Source organism: Aplysia californica, unplaced genomic scaffold (genome assembly GCF_000002075.1).
Source record: "Aplysia californica isolate F4 #8 unplaced genomic scaffold, AplCal3.0 scaffold00216, whole genome shotgun sequence".
In the NCBI taxonomy this organism is placed as follows: domain Eukaryota; kingdom Metazoa; phylum Mollusca; class Gastropoda; order Aplysiida; family Aplysiidae; genus Aplysia; species Aplysia californica.
In genome coordinates this window covers 662,638-688,626 of record NW_004797486.1, presented here as the reverse complement: position 1 = coordinate 688,626, position 25,989 = coordinate 662,638, and the positions used below count along the sequence as shown (strand labels likewise).

Below are 25,989 nucleotides of genomic sequence, written 5' to 3'. Positions count from 1 at the left end.
CTGTGACGCAACGGGCAGTACAATGATCGCAAATGTTACTGCTTGGTTGAAGATCAGTTGCGCCCGTCCGAGGTTTTTTTCCCATAATTTATTATCCCAAACCAAGGAGCTTAAAACAAAACTTAAATGCGACATCTTTCAGTGTGGAATCTTAGAGGCTGACTTATGTGAAGCAAAAAAATATGTTTTCTTAAAACAGCAGAATCTTAACAAGAGAACCAGGATTGTAAGCGGTGAGATCTTAGGCGGAGACTACTACGGTACTACTGTAGTACATTTCCACAATTTACAATGCTCAATGCACTTTACAAGACATATTAGTAGCCTATAATTAATTGCATTAAAATAGATGCAGCATTCGCGCATAAGAGCAGGCACATAATGCAGACTTACTTATAATATTTACACAAATTCAATACTGTCTCGCATGCTCATAGCAAAGAGATTGTTCAGTTCTGAATTTGTTCATATAACTCTTTAACATTTTTAACTTCACACCTCATATTAAAGGCAATATCTTGATTAATACTTATCGAATCTCTCTGAAAATTTCAAATAAGACAGTGCTTTCATTTTACTGCGAGGAAAACACGTGGAAGTGAAATACAAAGTTAAGAATATTTTTACTCTTCAATTTTGAACTCATATATAGTTGTCGGGGGTCTAAATGAAAAGGGACAGCTTTCACTTCAGTTACGTGTGATGACATCTGGCGTTGTCCCATCTTCACATCGTCGATGCATGAACGGGGTGAATCGAGGTATTGTCTATTGGGGGATAATATTCCACTCTTGGATTAAGGATTGATCTATCTGAGCAAGGGTACGTGGCCGGCGTGGTCTGGCACGAATGGGGCGATCAAAATGTCCCGCAAGTGCTCAATCGGATTGAAATTTGGTGAATGTGGTGGTCATGGGTGCAGGAGAGGAATGTTCTTAGTTTTGATAAATTGATTTGTCACAGCAGCCTTATGAGCAGGTGCATTATCATGCATGAATACTTGTCATTGGGCTTGATTTTGAAATAAAAGTACATTGGACTCGAGAACTTGGTTGATATTGCCTTGGCCATCACACGCGATGCTGTGCCCAGCGAAGTCTGTGCTGCAGTTTATGCGACAAACTGGGCCCCTAGCACGAAGGTTTCCCTCTTTTAAACGAATAAGAAATGTCATGAGAAATATCGGACTGTCATTTCTAAGTCTTTTTGACTCATCCTGGGTCTTTGTTTGCCGGTTGAAATTGATTTCTCAAGCGTTGCGTTAGGGTGGTTGCGTCCATCCTCCGTTTTGTCTTTCTGTGTCCTACTCGCTTGGGTCTGTCCTTTTGGGAGCCTATCGTTGCCGTGTGATCCCGTGTGGCATACACAGTGTGCTGTTAACGTTGAACCTTCTCGCGACTAACGAAAGCGGAGTGCCCACCTGAAGCATTTCGACGGTGTGATTTTTGTCTAATTCATTCAGGCGAAGCATGGTGAATCGATAAAGAAAGATAGGCAACTTTTTTAATTTGGCGAAAAATTTGGAAGGAGTCCAACTTTGCGTGTGCAGTTTTTGTTTTTAAAGTTACCCACACATTTCCACAGTATTTGACAAAATATCAAAACCACGTGAATGACATCGTCAGACAAAATGATAGATCAGTGCACCCTAGTGAGTAGAGTTCAAGAACGACAATGAGCTTGCGTGACGTGTAAAAATTTCAAAGTAATTGAATCTGTAGTTTTTGAGCTACGCGCTCTTAAAATGTGTGAAGTCAAACTTGTTAAAGAATAAAATAATTGGCCTATGTTTAAATCATTACCCGTAATCGTAAGATTGCGGGTTCGGGGGTTCGAGCCTCAGCTCGGTCCGATGTTGTGTCCTTGGGAAAAGGCACTTTGCACGAATGTCCTATTTGGCTCAGTCCCTTAATCATTTGGAGATGGACTTTTTTTTAAAATGGGAGATTCCGCCTGTTAAATGAACTAATCGGAACCTACACTATTTCATATTTTCACAGCGATATATTGTAATAACAAATTTCACTCACTCGCACGCACGCGCGCACGCACGCACGTTCGCACGCACGCACGCACACACACACACACACACACACACACACACACACACACACACACACAGCGAACGCAGTCACTTGATACAGAACAGCATGAACAACAAAAACGATCTATATTGAAAGAAACATATGTATTGGGAATGTCGGTCATTATTGATTTAAATTAAAGCTGGTCAGCAACAAATAATGAAATGCGTTGGTTTGAATTACGATAAAGTAGTGGTCGCTCTCGTAGGTAGATCTAAGCTTGCAATGCGTTATTTGGGATGCTTTTGACACACTGCGATTTTTTGTTCTAAATATTTTGAAAATCTTAGTATAAAAGATAAGAGTTTTATGCGGCACCAGCAACTTAGAAGTCATATAAGTACCGAAGATTAAAGAGTACTATACAATTTAAAGAGGAGAGAGATAATTACGCCGATAAGTGTTTGATAGGAAGGAGGGTGCAAACCACACCAGAGCGCCCACACACCACCCCGTAGGGAAATCTATAATATATTTATTTTATTTTGCTGTCTCCTTTTAGGCTGGCCACTTTTACAGCTCCACATGCAAAGCGTTCTTCCCCATGTAGATCTAGCTCTCGCAGTCACGGAGCGTCGCACTGAAACTGAAAATGCGTGTACATGCATTTTCCAGCTGAAAACTTTTTCAAGTTCAAGATAAAATAAAACTAGAATCTTGATCAACACTTTGAAATACACGCCGAGAGAGAGAGAGAGAGAGAGAGAGAGAGAGAGAGAGAGAGAGAGAGAGAGACAGACAGACAGACAGACAGACAGACAGAGAGAGAGAGAGAGACAGAGAGAGAGAGAGAGACACAGAGAGAGTTCAATTTGCTGTTGGATCCTTGGCAGATCATCATCCCTTCTCACCCCATGCCGGGGTATTATACCAAGCAGAGCTCCCCTCCTACTTCTCCTGGGCTATAGTCTTCACCTCTATCCAGCTGTATCCCATCTCTTTTGGATCCTGTCCGAATCTAAGTCCATCCCCAAGTACTTATACCCTCTGGAACCTGAACCAAATTCTAGCGTTCTCCAAATCAGAAACCACCAGACTTATTAAGTCCTCCATCTTTCGGGAAGTCGGTATGTGCAGCTAATGGAGCACCAGTTTTTACTTTAGCTGTCCTCGAAAATTCGATTTCCAGGCTTTGGTAAAAGATGTTGCGTTTCAATGACAAATTTGAAAAAAAAAAACCCCACAAAAAACCCCAACAAAAAACGGGGATTTGAGTGGAATGGCCTGGGGAACCTCATGCTAGCGGTTGAGAATTCTCACAGCAATTAAACATCTCTAGAAATTCACTGTAACGTATAGTAACCGTACATCACAAGAAACAAATGCGTTTGCCACACTACTGACCCATAGTTTCTGTGGTTTTAAATCCTTTTTCACTGATATATGTAATTTGATTCTCGCATGATAGAACATGTCGTTTGTTTGTAGTGATTATTCGGATAAGATCTATTTGTTTGCATCTTTTTGCATCACGCCTTGTATCTTTTCGTGTAAAGTATGCAAAAGCAATCTTGCCAAACTTTCCTTTATCTTGAGACTAGGTCTAGAACTACATGTACTGTGGTTCCGAATTCCCTCTTCAAAAGGCTGTGATCTCTGCAATATATCCTTATTGTTCTCATTTTGGTTAGATCGACTGAAAATACTGAAATCATGGTCATGCAATATGCGTCTCTATTGTTGGCCTATGCAATTATTAGACCTAAAATAAAAAAAATAAAATAAACAAAACAAAACAAAAACAACAAACAAAATAAATGACTCTCACCAACGTGAAATCGGTTCTCAGTTGCATTTCAATAGCATTAAAGTTGGTATTGATCCCAAGAACATAACTATTGATGAATTTATTGACAAAGAATTAATTTTATATTATTGACATGTAGATCTATATATAAATATATACATATATATAATATTATTAATTATACTTTATATTGACGTTAAACAAACAGGGCCATTAAAAAGTGGGCGGTGGCTCAAATTTTGATGTTTAGTATTGTTATGCAATGAATTATCTCCCTTGGCGACGCTCTCCTTGAAATAAGGAACCAAGTAGTTGGCAACACAGTGTCACACTGGGCTGGGCCTTTGCCATTCCACAACTCGGTATTTTCATTTTTCATTGATACTACACTTACTCAAAATGGCGATCATACCTGCGACATGGGACATGTATGATTTGATACAAGGAGTATTACAGGTAATAAAGATTTGATTTGTTTAGAGGAATCCCTGTTTAGATTCATCTTGGAAATGTACGGATGTTTGTTTGTAGGTCCTGGCCCTGGCCTTCCGTCAACTAATGTCAAACTATGGCCGACTGGATTCTAGATTTCTAGCAATCTAGCAAGAATTCTTGATTATTTAGGCCTAAGACTAGAGATCTATCTAGATATCTAGATCTAGAGTCTAGATCTAATCTACTTTAAGTTAAGATCTACTTTTAAAGAATAAATTTAGTCTCCTTTTAGACTTGGGGGAGGACTTCCGTTGCCACAATGAGACAGAGTGGTCAGTGGAATAGAGAGGGATAAAATTGGCGGTCTCCTCCTAATTCTGTTTGTTGGGGCAGTTGTGGTCGCTCGTTATGGTAGGAAGTCCTTCCAGACTTTACTTGTGACTATTCGGACTCGAGTCCGAATATGAAAAAAAAATGTTATTCGGACTGATTCTTGTCCAGCATAACATCACTTCCGACTTCCTGTGACTCGTGACTCCGGCTTCCTGTCCTGCCTCACTCGTGACTTGCCTCAGGCTGGGTTGAGACCGGGATCACTTAGGGCAAAATGGCGTTTTGTGCAGGAGCCGAGTTTTTATCTTATGATGAACTTGAGGCCGGCCTGAAAAGTTAGAGCGCTTCTAATAAATGTTTATTTGTCAAGAGGCACCAGAAGCAATTAAAGATGGCTCGTTAGCGTGTGTCGGGGTCAGATGGGCGGCCTGCACACGTGTGGCTATGTGTGCGTGTCGGGGAGGGGGGGGGGCACTATCGGTCCGGGTGTTGAACGTGGCATACCCGCGTCAGTCTTTTATCCCCCGGCAACTGATCATTATTATTAACTAATATTACAATAATAAGCTAGTCTTGATGTAGATCTAGATCTACATTATATTGAATTGTGCGCTTGTCTATGGAATCAAAAGTTGCCGTATGCTCGGCTCTTCACAGCAACACAACTTTTTCTTGGTAGACAATCGAGATGACACAGGCTTGTGTGTATTTGAACGAATCGGTCTTTTTTTTTTTTTACACAGCTCATAATGTGCAGGTGCCAGGTGGTCTGCTAATCTTAAATTTTACCTTTTTCTACAACAAAGAAAGTGGGAAACATGGGGGGTGGGGGGGGGGGCGTATCACTGAGGCGGCGGGCATTGGGTCGGCAGATAAGGTGTGGGAGAAACTAAAAAATGGCGGAAAATTGGAAGCACTGAACTTTAGATCTCTATAGAGCGAAGACACTTCCTTTTTTTGGGACCCGTGTCCGAATAACATTTTTTCATATTTGAACTGGAGTCCGAATAAGAATTGTTTAAAATTCGGACTCGAGTCTGGATATGAAAAAATATTATAGGGACTCGAGTCCGAATAAAGCGTTCACCGTGATATGTTATAGTCTAGGAATACCAGTGTAGCATTCACAGTGAACCACTGAATTCTACACTGTGATAAATAACAGAGGTGTAGAATTCTGTGTCGTGAACAAACATTCCAGCGCTCTTGAAAAGCGTGCAGTTTCGTCTGTGGGCAGTGAGAGAGAGAGAGAGAGAGTTTGTTTTGGTCAATTTGATCGTCCACACTGGTAGACAGTATTCAGAAAGACACGGAGAGAGAGAGAGAGCCAGAGAGGAGGAGTAGATCTTGCGAGAACTTGCGGGCAAAACAAAAAGGCGACCCGCGTAGTTCGGCTTGATTAGAAAAGTGAAATAGCCATAGCATCTTTGCTGATGGTCAAATTAGCTTGCTTTTGTGCTATAATGTCATTTTTTTCTTTGCTTTTGTCAAATTTGATCATCCACACCGATAGACAGTATTCCGAAATTAGGAAAAACAGGTCTTCTTTCACAGTGGGTGAGAATAGCCGACACTGGCAAGTATCACCCGGGGTGAGAGGTCGATCTTATCACTCCGGGTGAGGATAGTCACTTCCTAGATTCTAGTATTATGAATATGTAGGCGCCTAGATCTAGATTCTTAATCGACTAGACTTACTTAAAACTCATGTTCTGCGTCGGTGCCGAGATGCAAATCTTACACAGAGCTGTCTGAGCTCCTCATGTCAAAGTGGGCCAATTTGTTATAATTTCATTGGACGAACATCTAGAGCTACCAACTTGATGTGTTTTGAATGAGCTGTACTCCTCGGTTATGAACCAGCGTAGGCAGTTCTACATTCTACAAGTAAGCCATAAACGCACACAAACTCAAGCAGACTAACGCACACACACGGTCATCACACGGATGATGCTTGGCGCACGTGCACTGGACTAGGAGAGCCAGACTGATACAGGCTCCAGCAGGAACCCGGACAACGGGGGTCTAAGTACGAAAGTCAGAAAGAAGTGGGGTCCGAATACTATAATCTGATTCATCACACCCCCGTTGTCTGAATAGTGAATGACATAGTGACATATATGTTTTTCTGAAAGAAAGCGAGAGATACGCTGCTAGATAACTTTTAAACTGGGAGTTTCAGGCGGGTTTGTTCCCCGGAGTGTAATGAATAAGTGAATAAATGAGAGATTTTCGCATAAATTGGCTTGATTTGGAAGAATTTAACCCTCAAAATCAAAACCATTCTGATCTATGTTCAAGGTGCGGGAGGGGGAGAGGTTTTGCCCCCTTATTTGTTCACATTTAGGTAAGGTTGATTTGCAATGATTATGATGGTCAAATTCATTCAAATCACTCCAAAAATCATTTTAAAAACATGGTTTGATATCCAAGTGAAACAGGTCCAATACTGCAAATTTAATGTTTCTTGTACAGCTGTGATGCTGAAAGTGGAAAAGGGCCATAAGAAAAGTGACACATGTCACATGATCTACTGAAAATATTTTGAGAGTGAAAGAGGCTTTCTTTACTTTTTTTTTGATTAGGTGCAACCATCCTTTAACAATTAATGGCTCACTATAACTGCACAGGTTAACCTTCCAGCATTATGTGTGTCACTTCTCATGGAATGGCCCAAAAGTGTTATAATCTTCACCTTGAACGAGACTCTAAACCTTTTCTGAATTGTGATGCATCGAGTGTGGAAAAACAGAACTGAAATGTGGTCTAACATTTGCAAACTGCCATTTATTGTGAGGTCAGGTAAGGTTTAGTAATTGTGACAAAGATTGAATTAAGATGCTGATCTGATGCTAATACTGTTTGCATGTTGTGAGCCAGTTTCATTTTTATTTCTACAGGCTCCTATGTATCATGTCATATTTGAAGTGACTCTGATTGTGCTCATTGTCAAGATCTACTTGGCTTCGAGTTTTTCTCCTGAAAAAGCAGTTCTTACAGAAAAGGTGAGCAGTGGAAGACAATTTTTGTTTTGTGCAAAGATTTTCACGGAATTAGAAATTGTGTTGGTGGTTTCAATGAAATAATTTCTGTACTTACTGCTTTGAACCATGGATATACTCTTGAAAAGGTGATATTACATTAATAGTACGATTTTTAGGGAGCCAGATTTATGATTATTAAATGAATACTGGCAATCATAAGCAGCTAATTAAAATTATGTCCTGATGGAGATTTTTTAAATGTTGATTCAGCATACATTGTTCTTATATATATGTAAAAGTATACTCTGGCGCTGACCAAATGACAAGGACATGTGGTTACTTGAGGGAGGCATTGCGCTGCCAAGAGCGAAATGCTCGCAGCTAAAAGGATTTGAAAACAACAACAACAACATGTAAAAGTAAGCAGTAGGAATACTTGCTGACTTGATGAATTCAGGTATCAAAAGCACATATAAAAGTTTTCTATTGTTACAGATGTAATAAGTTTGGAAATTCAATGTCATACATTTCAAGTGTGTGCTTTGAAAAAGGAAAATGAGTAATCGGTGAACTTGTCGATGATTCACATCATAGTCTGTCAAGAGATTTAAAATCATTGTACTTATTTTTCACTGAATCTTTTTATAAAAAGTTCTGTTTCTCCTAATCAATTTGTTTGCTGTGACGTCCCCAGGAGAAGGACATTCTGGTGGAGGAGTGGGAGCCGGAACCACTGGCGCCGGACGTACCGGACGACCACCCAGCTTTGAGAGCCATGGAGAAATACTGTATAGAAGGGTAAATTACTAGTTGAAAGTAAAGTTTAACATAGCCCACACCCCCTCTTCATTTCGAACTGCTAGTGCATAATCTCTCGCGTCACAGTAGACTTGTGGGTGGTTGGCAGGTGCTCTGGTGTGGTTTGCTTCTTCTTTTCTATCAAACATCTATCGTCCTTATCTCTGCTCCTTTTATTTGTGTTTGTTACTCTCTTGTAACACCTTTAATCTTCGGCACTTACATGACCTTATTGTTTTGCAAGTGCCGTAAAACACTTGCTAAAACTAAAAGTACCGTAAAACACTTACTAAAACTAAAAAACAGTGGACTTGCAGCTATGTCTAACAGGAACAGGAAGGAAACTGAACAATGATTTTGGTGATGCTTTAACTCTTATCCTGCGTCTGTGCTCAGATGCGTATCTTATCAGCAACCGATTACGTCGGACGTGCCGGGCAGGCCGCCGGGGTCACTCAGTGTGTACTTTTGGTGTACAGCGCGCGCGCCGGGAAACATGTGTTTTCGCCATGAATACCGTGGGAGTGTGTTAACCGAGGATGAAAATAACGCTCTATCTTTCATAGCTTTCTATTTATAAAGTGTTACAAACACATGAATAACCCCCTCTCACAAGCTGATAAGACATTACGAGTAGTTACGCCCATTCGAATAACCTTTCTCGACGCTCTTGTTGTTATGAATGACCTGAGGTTCGAAAGGGGATAATTTAGGTCAATTTCCGAATGTTTTACACTCAAATTGTTCTTTGTACCTGCACAATGGTATTCAAAACTATCAAACAAGCTTATTTTTTTATCAGGTAGTATCATTTCATACAAAATCAAGCTCATTTGAAATATTTTGTATAGAAAAATGGAAGTCTTGTTTCCTGACTATCCTTTCGAGCTCCTCATGTCTAAGCGGGTCAATTTTTTCTATAATTTCATTGACTGAACATCTAGAGCTACCAACTTGGCATGTTTTGAATGAGACGTATGCCTCGATTACGAACCAACGCAGGCGGTTCTAGAAGAAGGCCTCAAACGCACACAAACTCAAGCAGACTGGAGCACACACACTTGACCTGCGTGAATGGAGATCCGACTCTGGACCCGAATTACACGTTAGAGGATGCGCGCTGAGCCGGGGACTACTCTGATTCGGGACCAGAACACAGGCGAGGTGCCGAAATAGGCTTATCGGGCTACATAAACCCGGCTCCCGCAGGATGAGGGTTAATACAAAGGGGTTATACTTCACTTTTACCCAAATTTAAATACTATCAGACTCTTGACTCTTGAGAGGGTTGCGCTTTGCTTGTTCAATATGACTTTGTTGTTGTTGTTTGTTTATAGGTTGTGGAGCATTTAGTTTTTTCACATCCTGGTTTCGTCTACTCCTTATACTTCTGTCCAGTCGTGCTAATATCGTGTTCTGTCCCTGTCACAGTGTGGCGGTTATTGTGTTGATTCACCGTTCATAAAGAATTGGACCACATTTGGAATCTATGTTGCATCATATGTGTCTCTTGACTTCGGTTGATTTTACTGTGACTGCATTTCCAAAGGAACCAGAGGATTTAAATTTTAGTTGTTGTTTTCTTTTTTGTTTTGTTTTTTTGTAGATGAAAAAAGTTGTTTGCTTTTTGAGGTGGCTCAAAGAGTTTGAAAATTGTTTCTAAATGTTTTCAAAGAAAAAGGTTGAAATTTTTTCTGTTTTTGTAATTCAATTTCAAGTTTATAATGTTTTTCACTTTTTTTTTACCATTTCAGCCAAAATGGAAAATACATCAAAGTCAATGGAAAATCGTGCCTCAACATGGCCATATTTAATTTCCTTGGGATGAATGGCAAAAAGGAAATTGAGGTGAGTTTAAAGACCTGTCACAGCATAGATCGACCTGGAATTTGCAGTATGATTAGCCTTACAATTAAAATACTTCCACTGTCTTATTTCCTTGTTTTCAGAATGACTCTCTATATACTATATACATTTTCCTCTCGTTGCTCTGATGGGAATAGGTACACAGCATGGACAGTAAAATCTGTTTATTGTTAGTGCTTTGATGGAACCGTGCTAACTTGAAATTTTGTGGAAAAAAAATTTTTTCACCAAAGAATTCTTGATTCCTTGCTATACAGTGTGTATAAATTTTAATCCAGACTCAAGCTACAAATATCGGAAAACGCACTTTAAATTCTGCCTGAATTTCATTCTCGAACACAAGGACATATATGTAATCTGTTGAACTTTGCTGACGCGATATAGGGAGGTTCTGTCAGAGCACCGGTCATGCCACGAGGGTTAGTGAATCTTGCTATCTTTTTCTTCTTCTGTAGCTGGCCTTCTCTGGAGGGCAGCAGCCTGCCACATGCAGTGAGATATATGTGACAAACTCTTTGGGTTTGGTCCATAGCACATCTGGTTCGGGCCGGGTATTACCTTGCAGTAGTGGTTTGCGGTACAGGTCCCTTTGCAGGCATTCAAATAATTTGTGTCTTAAGTCATCAGGACTGACACCACATCTCGGGCACAAGTCGTCTGGGGTTGAGTCTATCCTACGCAGGTATGACTGTAGGGTAGGACTTTTTTGTGTTGCACCGTTATCGCGACAATATTCTCCTTTGTATTCTGGAGAGACCTTTCTCCTTGTCTGCTCTGGTGGTGGTTTTACCCTTTCTCCAACAGAATGATGAACTCAAGTGCGGTTCCTTTCGTTTGCGATAACATATCGCATAATGCATATCCTCAACAAAGATCTATTTCTACATTTGCTTGGTCCAGTTGACCGCCTTGGCTGGCCAGTGCATCAGCCCTATTGTTGCCATAAATATTGCTACAGTGGCCCGGTATCCATTGTATGTGGATATGGCCATATATTTCGCAGCAGCGACATATTGCAATCCACAAGTTGTCCTCCACTTTGGTTTTGACTGTGGTCACACCTGCTGTAAAGTACTTTATTAGTGATTGCGAGTCTGTGTAGAGATGTGCATGTTGATATGGTGGCTGTTCTGATAACCCAGTCAAGATTTGCGACCTCTATGCTGGGGACTCTGGATTATCCAACAACTATCCAGACCGAACCGGGTGGATGGTTGGCGGGTGCTCTGGTGTGGTTTGCTCCTTCTTTCTTATCAAACATCTATTGTCCTTATCTCCCCTTCTTTTTTATGTTTGTTACTCTCTTGTAACACCTCTAATCTTCTGGCGCTCATATGACCTTATGCAGTTGCGGGCGCTGTATAACCTCTTCTAAAACTAAAAACCGAACGGCAAACAACACCTGGATCTTGTTATCTTCCTCCGTGTGGTCACTTACTTTATCGATTTCACTCGATGTGTTAAGGCACCAAAAAATTTTCACCCATCCAAAACTCATAATAGCTCACTAACTGGCATCGGGACATTATATAAAATGACCCAGAGCATTTAAAGACAACCCAAAAGCAGTAAGGTTAGATTAGAGCAACTGTAAGCCACTTGATGCATTTTTCTAACTTCACAAACACTTTAGCGAGGTTCAACGGAGCAGCGCTTGAGACAGAGAACCTCACCAAACAAAGGATGTTTTGTCGCTAACTCAGTTGAGATTGCTTAATGATGCGCTCGGGTAAAACACATACTTCTTTGTAGGACTTTGTGTAAGACCCATCACAATACATTGACAAAATTTGATTGCCTAGGTGTTGATGTTAACAATGTTAGATAGTCTTTTGGTCTCTCCTGTAAAATTTTAACATTCGAGTATACAAGGTTCCAACAGAGTGCTGATGGTGTTCGTAGTTGATAGCCTGTTAATTGGCTGTTTTCAATGCATTCCTAAATGCCATTTGTTATTGGTATTGTAATGATTATAACATTTTTTCTCCGCTCCATTTCTTTTGTGCTCAACTCCGGTCTGATTGAAATGGGAATAGATACACGACACAGCATGGATAGTAAAGATCAAATCAGTATATTCATGTTTGATCGCCTTTTAATTGGCAGTTTGCACTGCATTGTCTAGATGCCGTTTGTTAGTTATTAATAATATCATCATTATTATGACATTTTCTTAGTAATCTTTTGTGCTCAGTACAGGTCTGATTGTATTTCTGCATTTGTTACAGTAGTAGTTTGTCAAGGGTTTTGGAACTTCCTTTGCATAACACTGTTGGATTTTGGTGCACCTGACTCCATGGTATTCCTTTCTCTCCTTCTTTTCTATTTTACTTTGCTCAGAATACTTGTAGGGAAGGGAAGGGTGTGATGAATAAATGATTGCTTTCAGCGATATTTATGTCAGCAGCTCTCCAACCCCTCTGTGAATCGGATGATAAAAAAAATAGATTCATTCCATACCAGCAGAAAATGTAAATTCCCTCCCCGCCTAGTTGTAATATTGCACATAGAATATCTATGCTCAAATGAAAATTTGTGATAATTACTATGGTATATTGTCTCTCTTCTCTTTTACCATTGGCCCTCCTGCTTCCCTTTTAGAAAGCTATTGTTTGGTGTTTTTTGTGTGTGTTGAAAATTCTCCAATTTTGTTACAGGAAGATGCTGTGAAGGCCCTACGTGTTTATGGGGTTGGATCGTGTGGGCCAAGAGGATTTTATGGCACCATGGGTAAGGTTCTTTATGATATTTTACGCTTTTTCTTCTCCTGGTTCATGAAGGCTAATAAAACTGAAAGCATGTCGCTATGGTGTATGAGTTGTAATTGCCTACATGTTATATCTTGTGATTGTGCCTCTTGTGGCTAATGAGGCCAATCTCATGGCAGAAAATCAAAGAGTGCTGAATAAAGATTGATGTTTTAAATTTCGTGTCTCCTCAGATGCTGCTAATATGCCCTGTTGTAGTTTAATAATAGGCTTAAGTACACAGCTCAGGTGTACATGTGTGGTGTTTCCTTTGGTATGGAAACATCTCTTTCTTCTTCTCTACTTTTCTACCCTCCTACCATTTGGTGAAGTTCCCCACCTTGGAAATGACATACATTTGTGTTTAGTAGGTCTACTAGTTAAATTCAGATTAATGGTCTATCTTGTTGTGCTGATGTTGTCCTTTGCTTTTGAAATTGTAGTTAGTAACCATCCTTGCGCCTCCCCCCCTTTTTTTTTTTCTCCACCAGATGTGCACCTGGAGTTGGAAGACAAACTGTCCAAGTTTATGAACTGTGAGGAGGCGATTTTGTACTCATATGGATTTGCATGTATTGCCAGTGCTATTCCTGCCTACTCCAAGCGAGGAGATCTCATTTTTGCGTCAGTATCTGAGTGGTTCCACATTTAGTTACAGTAATTATGGGAATCAAGTTCATTATATCATTGATCAGATCACGACCTCGGTGCTTTTTTGTCGTATCTCCATTTTTTTAAACAGTGAAAATAGTTCATTACAAAGAGTGGGCTGAAGAAGAAGTCACATTTTCACTGTAAAAAATGGGGGATACGACAAGAAAACACTGAGGTCGTCTGATGCTACCAAACTGAAATATTTTTTTGTGTTTTCATTCTTAAAATTGTAATTATTTCTTTCTGTCTGTGTCCTTGCAGCAAGTTACTGAAGTGTTCTATTGGTTATTTTTAACTGTGTAGTAAGAATCCATGTTTTAAAAAAATAACCAGTACAGACTGAATATTTATTGATGGCCCGCTTTGTTTATAGGCATTTGATCCTTGCACTTTTTATTTAGCCTAAAATCTTAGTGCACATTTAGATATTTCTATATATGTGAGGACCATCCAATTGTTACCTTAATGTATCCGTTTGTTGTAGAGACGAGAGTGTGTGCTTTGCAATACAGAAGGGCCTGGTGGCCTCCCGAAGTCACGTACGCTGGTTCAGACACAATGACATGGATCATCTCGAGTCTTTGCTCATTGAGCAGAGCAAAGCAGACAAGAAGGTGAGCTGATTTTCTTTGTTGTTGCCTTTGTAATCCTGCCTCGAATATATCTCAGGAAAAGCTAAAGTTGGACATTGTCAATTCAATAGACCTGTCAAGCACAAAGATAAAATCAGAGCCCTCTGTTTGGTTTTTTTTTTGCTCATGGAAGAACCCATATGGGATTCTGTTTTCATTGGTTGTGTTCAACTTATTTGTAAATGACATGAAAACACACATTTCTATTTGTGTGCTTACACAGCTCAAGGTTGACGCTGACTGGCAGGGTTGAAGCAGCCCTCCTCCTAAGTAATCTAAATGTGACAATTGAGATGTGTAAGATTTCACATCATTATGTTTGCAGCCTATAAATTCTATTTCTGATAAGTCTGTTTCCGTTTGTTGAACAACTGCAAATACATTGTATTCACAGAACCCGAAAAAGGCCAAGGTGACTCGTCGCTTCATTTTGGTGGAAGGTCTTTATTTGAACAGTGGCGACATTTGTCCTTTGCCAAAACTGGTGAGTTCTCTATGTTGAGATAGTATTTGATGTTTACAAAGTTGTGTGCACTTACGTGTATTGCACGATCAGCTAAACTGCTAACTGCAAGGGTACAGGTCGCACAAGAAAGCACAAATAGTTGCATTCGGAGTCTCAGAAACAACATACAAAAGATACAATGAATACATCTCTGTTTAACTGGCTTTTATGTATAGTTGGCACCCCTGCAACTCCCTGTATGGTCTATAGAGTTACATGTAAAGTAGTAGAAATAAGACTGTTTTGACAGTGTTCACAGATAAATTATGACAACAATGAAGCTGCTTTAGAATTATAAATTTTTCATTATAATATAATTTTCGATGTGGATACTCAAATATTGGAACATTTATACTACTGGTCATGTTAACTTTTCCATGGTTTTGTCTTTATTAATTCGTTTCAATCTGGTTTTCAGGTGGAGCTGAAATGGAAGTACAAGGTTCGCATCTTTCTGGAGGAGACCATGTCATTTGGTGTACTTGGGGCCACTGGCCGTGGGGTAACCGAACACTTCGACATCTCACCCGACCAGATTGACATGATCTCCTGTTCTCTGGAGAATGCTATCGGATCTGTTGGTGGCTTCTGCTGTGGGAAAAAGTTTATCATTGACCACCAGGTATTCTGTTGTTTTTGTGGCTTTTTGTTTACAATACCCTGTGCTGTCTCTGTCTCCCTAGCTTTTTACTGGCATGAAATCGCAAATTTCCTGTTGATGTGCTTCTGTCTAGCTCGTACACATTTTCATCTTATCCTTGGAATCAGAAGGGAGGATTGTCTGTGTTGATGAAGGGTAGACTGCCTGCAAGCCAGATATAGTTGAAAGCAATTTTAGTCTGGCCTGCGAGTCAACCCAGTAATTAATAATGAATGTGGCCTTATGTGAGTTCGTGATTTATTAAAAAATAACTAATCTCTCCGTCTTAAAAATCAAAATCAATAGTTTGCGGCCGTGCTGGAAGCAATAGATCTAATATTGTATTTCATGAATGCCCTTGAGTGACAAATGCTGCTTAAGTCTAACATTTGCGAACATAATGTCACATAATTTTCTCATGCTTCTGCCCAAGACTAGGATTTTTGGTGGACAGGTTGATGTAAAAGGAAAAATTAAAATGTTATGTTAAATCAGTGTGGGCTGTTTGTGAATGCCGTAATGCGGTTTGTTTCTCGTACTTGTTTTTAGACTCCCTGATGAACTGTTGCAGTTGTCACTTTGAATCTCAAAAAAAGTTCTACTTAACTCATTTACTGCAGAGCACTTTTGACTCTATATCCAAGGAATGCCTGTTTCTTTGACTGTTACTTCGACGTGAATATCGACAAAACATAACGCCAATTCCGGTCAGTTGAACTTTAGCTGAGGTGATTGTCCTTCACCTTCAATTGCTTAAAAACTTACCATGCAATTTCCACCAAACTGGACGCAAAACGAAAGAAGTAGTAAAACTAGCACTGGAGTCCGTTTCCGTTGATGTGACGGGAGCACAATTTTCGGAATAAAACTGCAAAGTCCATCTCGTCTGGGATCTGTATCAGTGGACTGACTGTTGGTCTGGTACCGGTGACCGGAACCGTAGTCAGTCAGTTAAGATTATGCCAATATTATCCATGTCCTCAAAAACTGATGAGTGCCTGAACCAACATGCTGGAACAGAAATAGGAAATTGAAACCAAGGAGTTGTGGTAATGGAGTATGTTTTTTCTGAGGGTACGGCAGTGGGTGAATTAAAGACAACAAATGTGGGTAGTTGGTGGGTGCTCTGGTGGGGTTTGCTCCTTCTTTCCTATCGAACATCTATCGTCCTTATCTCTCCTCCTTCTTTTTTTAATGTTTTTTACTCTCTTGTATCACCTCTAATCTTCTGGCGCTCATATAACCTTATACAGTTGCGAGCGCCGTAAAACCTCTACTAAAACAAACGAAGACAACAAATTTTTGGTGTATTTTTGAGTAAAGGTGCTGTGTGTGAAATAGAAAGCTGAATGATGAACTTTTTCCACCTGAACACTGGGTTTTTTAATTTTTGAGATTCTCAAGTAGTTTTTGAAATATTGCACTTTTTGTGAGGTAGGGTATAAAGATTTATTTTGAGAAAATCAGCTTTTAAATTTGGGACGCATACAAACTTGAAAAAAAAAAGATTCATTTCTTTCTAATGTATTTATTCATGGAAAATTAATTTCCAATTTGGCATTTAGTCGACATCAAATTATGATTAGAATTCATTGGTAAACATAACGGGGAAGAGAAAACATGCTTCAAGAATAAATTTTAACACCTTCTAAAAGCAGTTTTCATTATCTCTTTAAAAAATACCCTCGTCTCAAAATTATTCAAAATAAAATATTTATAAGTCAAATCAATAAAAAAAAACCTTTAGACACATTATTAAAAAATGGAGGAACTATCATTTTTTAATGGAAACACGTTTTAGTAAAAAAAAGTTGGGGTTTTTTTTGGTCGTTTTCAGCCTGTAGCTCAAAATAGTCTATGGCGACTTTTGGTACCTTTCTTTAGGCACACACACATATACATCATGTTATATGGGTGAGACAATCGTTGTACTGTTGGCGTGGGAAACCTCATTTTGTTATAACTACTCTTCTTTTGTATTTTAGTTCACCAAGGTGCCTCAGTCTGTTCTGAAAGCTCAAAATGCCAAGTAATCCTTGTAAGAGTGCGTATATTCTCTTCTGGTTGTTATTTTGATATCTGTCTCTGTGTTGTGCTGTCTGTGAAAGGAGGTGCATATTCTTTACTGATGACAGTGGGTGGTTGGCGGGTGCTCTGGTGTGGTTTGCTTATTCTTTCCTATCAAACATCTATCGTCCTTATCTCTCCTCCTTCTTTTTTGTGTTTGTTACTTACTCTCTTGTAAAACTTCTAATCTTCGGCACTTATATGAGCTTATTGTGTTGCAAGTGCTATAAAACACTTACTAACACTAAAACTTTACTGATGGCAGTTGTTATTTCTCTCTATCAGCGTTTGTCTGGTCTGGGATACTGTTTCTCAGCCTCTCAGCCCCCCATGCTGGCGTCATCAGCCATTCAGTCACTGAAGATGTTACAGGAGAAACCAAGTAAGTTGTGGCTCTATAATGTTTCCTAAATTAAGATAAAATTGTATTGATACCTTGCAGGCTTTGGTGCTTGGGGGAACTGAGCACTTATGGACCTGTCCGCTGTGCAATGACGTTGTTGCCCAGGACAGGTAATACAGATAAAATTGTTGAGACAGTTTGCAGCATGATATAAAGGGGACGTGGGTCGGAAATTGATGGAGCACTTATGTTTTTCGGTGTATGTTTATTGAGAGCAAACTTGGTAAGTAAGTAGTTTGAAAAACAAAAGTGACAAAAAGCTGTAACAGCGCTCTAAGCATTAGTGGTTGTAGGATATTTATCCTGATGCTGTATTAGAGACTCCTTAATTTCGAGGTAAGGTATTAGCAGGAACTTATCTTCTCTTGCTAAATTACCTAGTTCCATTTACAACTGTTTCTGATATTCATAGTTCCTACGCTGAAGTAAGCAAAAAGAGTTATGTTTGATCAGTAAAAGGATTAATAGAGCACTGCCTTTTTTCATGATTTTGGTTCATGCACCAGGACAAATCCCCAGGAGCTAAATTGTTAAACCTACTCTTCTTTCCTCATTCACTGCAAGGAATGCACATGTCTAGATGTTGTCTTCAGTTTTGTACATGTACTCTTATTTGCTGTGGGGACTGACTGTTTTTGATATTTTTTTGTTCAGGCATGTTGGTGGACCTGAGAGAAGCCAGCGAGAAACTGCATGCAAAACTGGAAAAGTGAGTATTGACGGATGTTTTGATCCCTGCATTTTACTGAATATCTACTGATAATTTTACCGTTTGTACAGGGAAAGCCCTATACTGCCTCGTAAAAGAATGCTGAGGAGGCAAATTCCTATGGCCACTCAGTCTCTGGCAAGCTTAATGTTTACTTATGTTTGGTCAGCGTATGTTGAGGTTCGTGGCTTCAAGTTTAGGTGCAATTGGCATAATATACCTGTGGTAAGAATACATCTAGCCAAATTATTGACATGGGTACAGTGGGGTACAATGCGCACTAAAGAAGGGCTTTTTAGAATTGTTGCTTGTTAATTTTTTTCCTTCAGAGCGAGTATTTAGACATCTTAATGCTTCTGAGGTCACCGTTTTTTTCTTTGGAATGACGCACTGCCCGAAATTTTGTATCGTTGGTGTTAACTTATTAACAATTAGTTGCTGTAATGAATGCTCTGCCGTCTATTTCATTGAGTCATTAAGCTTAAGATCTTTACCTCCATGTTTTAATTTTACCTTTTCTTGTCTGTCTTTGAAAAATGAAATGGTATGGGTTTAACACCCCTATCAACACTTTTAGGTTATTTAAGGGGCGGGACCTCCTAGTTTAACGTCTGTCTCCAATAGGACCAAGCCAAGTGGGAAGTTCGTGTAATGTGCCTTTCCCAAGGACACAACGTCAGACCCAGCTGAGGCTCGAACCCCGGAACCCTCAATCTCACGATTACGAGTTCGGTTGCCTAACCACTAGGCTACCGACGTGACCTGTCTGTCCTTTGTTTTTCTTCTCGGGCGAGTTATGACTTTTCTTTTGATATGCATATTATATTTGTATAAAATCCTGTGCTTCCTTTTATTCCCCCCATTTTGTTGCAGTATTTCTGGAGTGAACATTGTTGGCATCCCCATTTCCCCCATCAAGCACATTCAACTAACAGAACCAGCAGAAGATCGTGACCTTGACCTTCAAACCCTTCAGATGGTCGTTGATGAGGTGATAATCTCAGTGCACTCGTTTAGAGTTGTATTGTCCTGGGTTGTTTTTTTTTCAGTTTGACTCAGTAGCTGCTACTATTTTTCATGAAACATAATATTAGGACTGGACAAAAGAGGGCAAGAGGAGACTCAGTTCAGAAGAATTAGAGCCAGATTATTAGTGTGACGTACATGATGTAATGTCGTATAGGCAACCAGGAGCGGCAACTTTTGCCAACTTCCGTGACGTACAATTATGTATTTTTGTGACATACCAGGTACGTCTTAAGGAAATGAAGGGGTTAAAAAGGCAGCAAATTTCACTTTTTGACTTACATTTGCCATTTTATAAAATTATGGGTAAGATGGGGAATATAGGGTGTTAAGAAAGGGACATCATTGAAGACACAGGATCTGAACATGTCATGAGTGGGCCAGATCTAGACAGCGAGTCCTCTCACACTGAGACCTGAGGCTGCTGTTCTGGCTAATGAGCTTGGCTGAAAATCAGTGCTAACAATAGAAATGCACACTACATGGCATTGGACAGAAGGGCGAGAGGCCAGCTGTTGCTGGATCGATAACAACAACAACAACAACAACATAGAAATGCACACCCCCTTACAATAAAGTTCATATGTGCTTGAGTGAATAGTACTGTGGAGTTCGCCTTTAGTGAATTGGCTGTCTTTATGCTGGCTCATCTGATTCAGAACTTGGTAACATTTATGGCTTTTATTTTGCCTTTCCCCCTGCTTGTAAGAACCTTTATTATTTCGATGGGCATTGCTAAGCTCTAACTGTTGATGGAATTACTTTATCACTTGAACTCAAACAAACTTAGCATCTCAGGGGTACAACATTTGATGTCTCTTCAGGCGATGAGCTCTGGCGTTGCTCTTACTGTTGCCCGTTACTTGGAACCAGAGGAGCACTCCTTGATGCCCCCAAGGTGGGTTTGAAAAAACTTCTTCCTGTGATACTCCTCGTGCAACAATGCATGAGGCATGCTTTTTTTTCTTTTGGGAGGAGGGGGGGGTCACTTGTCCTGTTATATTCCAGATGTTTTCCAGTGGTAATGTTGTATTTCATCAGGGTTTTGAACAGTCCAAGTAGTTGATTAAACTAACGTTACACAGGAGACTTGAAGAGTGTTTTTGACTTGCACATATTTCCTTACATAATCTCTTTTACGTTTACTGATGTAGGCCCATTTAAAGGCTGTCAAGATAAAGGAAAGTTACCCTGATCTGGTCCTTAAAGTTCTGATCGGAAAGGTCATCGTCCCTATGGAAAAAATTTTGATAGATTGGGAGGCGGGCTACTTTGACCCTGCCTGTCAGAGCCTACCCGGGCTGATTGAGGTTCAGCCTCTCCTGCAGATAGACAGAAATACTTGATGAAACAACTTCCCAGTTCAGGAATTAAAAGTGAACAGTGGCAAAAGCATTACCATCATAACAATCACACTGGTGTCAAAATTGCTTTCTGTCTATTAAACTGTTCCTTTTAGTAAGATTTGCTGTAGTGTAGTACACATTTTTTTTAATGATCTTGAAAAATAGGTTTTGCTTCATATACCTGATATGTGTTGCTTTTATTTTTGTTCAGGATAAATTCCTAGGAAAATGTACTTGTTATTGTGCTGTTGAGATGTTTACTGTTGATCAACAACATCTCTACATGAAGTGTCTTCTTTTTTTAAAGTACTATAGTAATACATGTGTATATTTCAGCATTCGTCTGACTGTGAACTGTGAACTGACCGACACGGAAATTGATACTGTGATACGAGTTCTTTCCGAATCCTTTGAGCTGGTTTTCCAGAAGCTCTCTTCTCAGTAAGTGTTATGTGGGCGTGTAGGAGGAAAATGTTGGTACTAGTAGTTTTGAACTTTACACTTATCTAAACACAGTCTTAAAATGTCATTGATTAGGTCTATTGAGGCATGTAGTGACTGCAAGTTCACAAAGATTGTCAAGGAATGTAATTGTGAAAGCATTCACTGGTGTGTGTCCTTGACCCAGGCATTGCTCAAATACAATGGCTGGGCTGTGAGGAATTTATTATAGATAGCTTTGCCCTGTGATTTATTGTTGTTACCATTATGAATTAGAAGTTCCTTGCGGGTAAACAATTTTTTTGTTTTTTTGTTGTGTTTGTTTTTTTCTTACATTTTTGTTTGAAAATCTTTTCATCATTCCTGTCCTCTTTCTTTTCTCAGATTGGATATGACCAGTGCTATGGACTCTGTGGAGCATCAGCCTGCCCTTGCTGCCTCTCGCTGAGCTGTTATCATCCCTGGACCTAGATGTCTGAGGCGAGAATACAGCTGATATTACGTGCATAATGAACATTTCCTGAAAATTTTACCCATCTCTTTTTCAGTTACTTCTTTTTACTTTGTTTGGTTTGATGCTCATTTTTCATGCCTTCATACTGGTGTAGCTGTTTTTTTAGAATTTGAAATTTACTTTTTTTTCTTCAATTTCTTTCTATCCTTCAGTGAAACATTTGTGGGTTAGAGAGATAGAAGTCAGCGTGATGAGAATAGTAAAGTCATTTTAGAAATGTATTTTCTTACTTTTTCTTCTTCTTTTTTTTCCCTTAACTTCAAAATTAAATCAGACTTTTCTTTGGTAGGCAGTGACAATGACGTACTGATAACCCTTTTGTTTAAAGGGTTTTGTATCTTTCACGTTTATCCCCTGTCACATGGGCTGTTGACTCTAAAGCAGATGCATTGAAGAGTGCAGCATTATTCCTAAAGCTAATTTCTAGGAACTGATTTTGTTCCACTCAACTTAAGTGTAATTGCCAACATGCCGTAAAAGTTTGGAGAGAATGTGAGCAGATATTCATTAAGTTATTTTCACTTTATTATGTTGACAATGCTTCTGTTTTTTTCTTCTTTTTTCAGACATAAAGTTAAGATTTTTCTTTCAGCAGAGTCCCTTCCTTTATCATTTGAGTGTTCTCATTCAAATAGTTCTATACTTTTTCTACTTTTTTCTTACCCCCAAAGAACTTGTATTTTGTGATTGTTTCTAATAATTTTGTAATCAATGAAGTTGAGGTTCTGTGCTTCTTTTGTTTCATTTTTTGTCTTGAATTTGTCTTGAAACTTAATGTGATGAAGAAGTAAATGTGTAAAGATTTTACCTCAGATACTCTGCCTGAATTTATAGCATTCTGCTTTTCCATGTAAGTTATTTTTACTGATTTTTTAACTTTTTCCCGAAAGTTTTTGTTAAATGAAAAGTTTGTAAATTATTTTTTTTAAATCCTAGGCTGTACTTTGTATATTTAGCCCTGCTGCCTATTGTTTTGCTAAAGGAAAATGCTTTTATACATTTATACTGTAGCTTGTACTGAATAAATATCTGTATATATGGTGGTGCAGGACAGGAACAATTTAGCGGTTTGATTTGGAACAGTTTACTGACTTTATTATTTTGTTAAATCTGCTACTTTGAAAATACTACAAGGCACAAGCTTGTAATGAAAGAGAACCTGAAAATGGTATTTCTAGCTTGTTTTTGTCCTTGGTTCAAAGCTCTGGATTAATTCGGGTTTTAGTGTGTTGGATTTGCAGCAGTTTTAATAATTTTGTCTTGTGTTTGTCGTTGTAATGTCTAGTGTCTGTGTCTTTCTTTGGTTGCTTTGATTTAATTTTATTGGAGATCGTGCAGGTTTTGCTTTTTCATAATGTTTTGCCCGCCTTTTGTGAATGCTGGTGATTGGGAAAGAATTTGAAAAAAAATTTACTTGCTTAACAAAAATGTAAAGCAGTGAGAGATGTTTTACAGTACTTAACTGACATGCCTTCTATTGGTTCTGAATATTCACCTTTATGGCAGCTGTAAGTGCTGAAACAAAAGCCCACAGTTAAGTTAGTTAACATCCTCCGTGCTCACACCGGTGGTGAATATAATTCATTGAATTAATATTTGCATATGTGGGTCGAATGATACACATCTTGTCTTACTATGGAATAACAAAATTTCCACCTGTTTATGTTAATTCTTTGATAATAAATGTCCCTTGTTCGTTCGATGAATGGTTGACTAGTCTGATTGCTGTGTTTACATAGAGATCTGTGTATGTGCTGATTCAATAGAAAATTTAAGGAAGTGTTATATGCTTGTCCAAGAAAGTAAATGAGATAAAAAGTTTTTATTTTGAAGAAAAGAGGTTTTTTTGTGTGTTTTTTTAACCAAATTTGGAGAAATGCTGATTGTAATACTCATTTGGCTTTTTCATTTTTGTAATTTGTCTGTGGCTCTTTCTTCTCTATCTCCTTATTTGTAGTGTAGCTAACTGAAATAGCATATATAGGTTCTGATGTTCTAAAACAATGTGAACTTAAGGAAAAGAGTAACTCTGTTTGTGGCCGGCATGACGAGATAGGGCCTTACAGGGCTGATGGTTGTTTTACGGATTGAACAGAGACCCTAGGATCATATATTTGAATGTGTGATGGGTTTATTTCTGTCCACGATGTCCATGCTTTTCATTGCATTAGAATTACAGGCAAATAGCAACTTGCAGGCCTTGCCTCTAGAAAGACTGTTATGTTAAAAAGTCATGCTCAATGTAAAGAACTAATCAAAATTATTTAATTTCATCTTCTGGCATGCTCTCAGCTCTTGAACCAATGAGAGGTTGTTTTTTTTAAAAATATCATTGATGACAGTTTCAATTTCATGATTTCTGTTTTCATCAATTATTGTTATAACACCAGCATACATCAATCAGCTGCCCATGGGCTCATGCTCTGACCACACCTCCCCTCCATGCATGTGAGGGGAAAGGTGGAGAAAGCCATTCTTACAGTGTTTTCTCTTTTCTGTGATGAGGAATATTTTGTTGCATATTGTTTGGTTTAAACAGACAAACCTCATTAAATCTTTCTCCCCCCCCCCCCCCCCCCCCCATTATACCACTAGCCTCTCTTACCACCGGGTTTTGCCTATGTATGAAAAGGAATGCCAATATAAACATAATATTTGTGCCTTCTAAAGTCGCCCTGTGAAACTTCAAAGAAACCGTGCCACCTTGGCTTGCTGGCAAAATTTTTGGCATCGCCAGGTATTCTTAGGATTCACACTCAAGTTCACGTGACAGGTCTCAGGAGGACTGACGGGCATCAGGTTAAAAGAAATTAAACGTCCAGGGGAACATTGACACATAGCCTAGCTTCCGATACAGCAGAAATATTCAATTTTGATTTATGTAAAGTTCAGCTGGAGCTATACATGTAAGTGGTTGCTTGTTGAATTTCCCTTGCAAATGGTGATTGTGCTAGATAGATGTAGAAAGGCAAGATTGGCCAGTTTCTCTCTACCATGCTTGACTGCTAGGGTAAACGTCTCTCAATATTATATTGTCCTTCATCCAGTAGTCACAGAATCATTACCCTAGTCAATGGGCAGTCAGTGCTATTTAAGAGGACCCCGTTATACCGCTAGCCCCGAAATACCGCCAACTTTGTGCTCGTCCCTAGGTAACGAGGTTTGACTACTTGTAACCTCTAATTAATTGTGTTATTGGTTATCGCCCTATGAGACCCAGAAATAAAGAAAATAAGCTAATGATTCACAGGGATTTAGTAATACTTTACAAAGAAGGACAATCTTTAGCTTTGATTTGTCTTTCATTACTTTCAAGCATATTGTTGTGCTGATCAGCATTGGGATTAAGGTGATTTGTTTCATTCGTTTACTACATGAAATATTTTCCCTTGATTTTTGAGGAGAGTATAATTTCAATTGGGGTTAGCGTTCCATCAAAGATAAGTTGGAAGTGTTGTGCTACTGTCAGCGTTTGTTTTCGAGATTTTTCCAAATTTTCTCAGCACTTGCATGACTTGTGTAGAAGTAAAATCTAAATCTTGTTTTGGGAAATCGAGAGTCTGTGATTGAAATTGTAACTTCTCGTGTGAAATGTGGTTGTAGTTCAATTTTTAAAACTTTGTTCACCGTTTTTTGTACGTCCAATATCAGCTAGGGTTGTTTACTCATTATGTGTCAGGCTGATGTGTTTGATAATGATGACAAACAGTTGATGAAGGGTTTGTCAATTTGATGCTTTTGTCACTGGCATGAATAAAAGTACTAAATGGAGTTTGATCTTTCTTAACAAATAAAACATCATAGAGGTTTGTAAACATTCTGACTTTTGTTTTTTGCTCCAATGTAATGCGAGTGGTTGAAAGATGTGATGGGTAAGAGACCCATGGTATTTGTTGTTTGTTTCTTGATCCTTTTTTTCCCTTTTCTCCCCTGCGCAGTCAGATGTACATATTTACCTTAAATTTTCTGATTGAGTCGAACCCTGGGGTGGTCTACTTTTATTTTTTGTTGATGTTGTGCTATTATCCTCAACTGTTTACGCAAAAAAATAATATGGC

The 25,989-nt window shown here is 39.0% G+C and overlaps 1 protein-coding gene across 1 annotated transcript; it reads left to right on the top strand.

Annotated features, from left to right (window-relative positions):
• The first annotated feature begins 4,141 nt into the window (after positions 1-4,141).
• On the top strand, positions 4,142-25,746 carry LOC101852546 (serine palmitoyltransferase 1). Its single transcript, XM_005099522.3, has 15 exons — positions 4,142-4,287; positions 7,500-7,604; positions 8,278-8,381; positions 10,136-10,229; positions 12,905-12,977; positions 13,486-13,618; positions 14,133-14,262; positions 14,675-14,764; positions 15,204-15,407; positions 17,778-17,874; positions 18,550-18,604; positions 19,478-19,595; positions 20,455-20,528; positions 21,313-21,417; positions 21,802-25,746. The coding sequence occupies exons 1-15, from the start codon at positions 4,231-4,233 to the stop codon at positions 21,863-21,865; spliced, it is 1,503 nt and encodes a 500-aa protein (XP_005099579.1). The 5' UTR covers positions 4,142-4,230; the 3' UTR covers positions 21,866-25,746.
• The last annotated feature ends 243 nt before the right edge of the window (positions 25,747-25,989 follow it).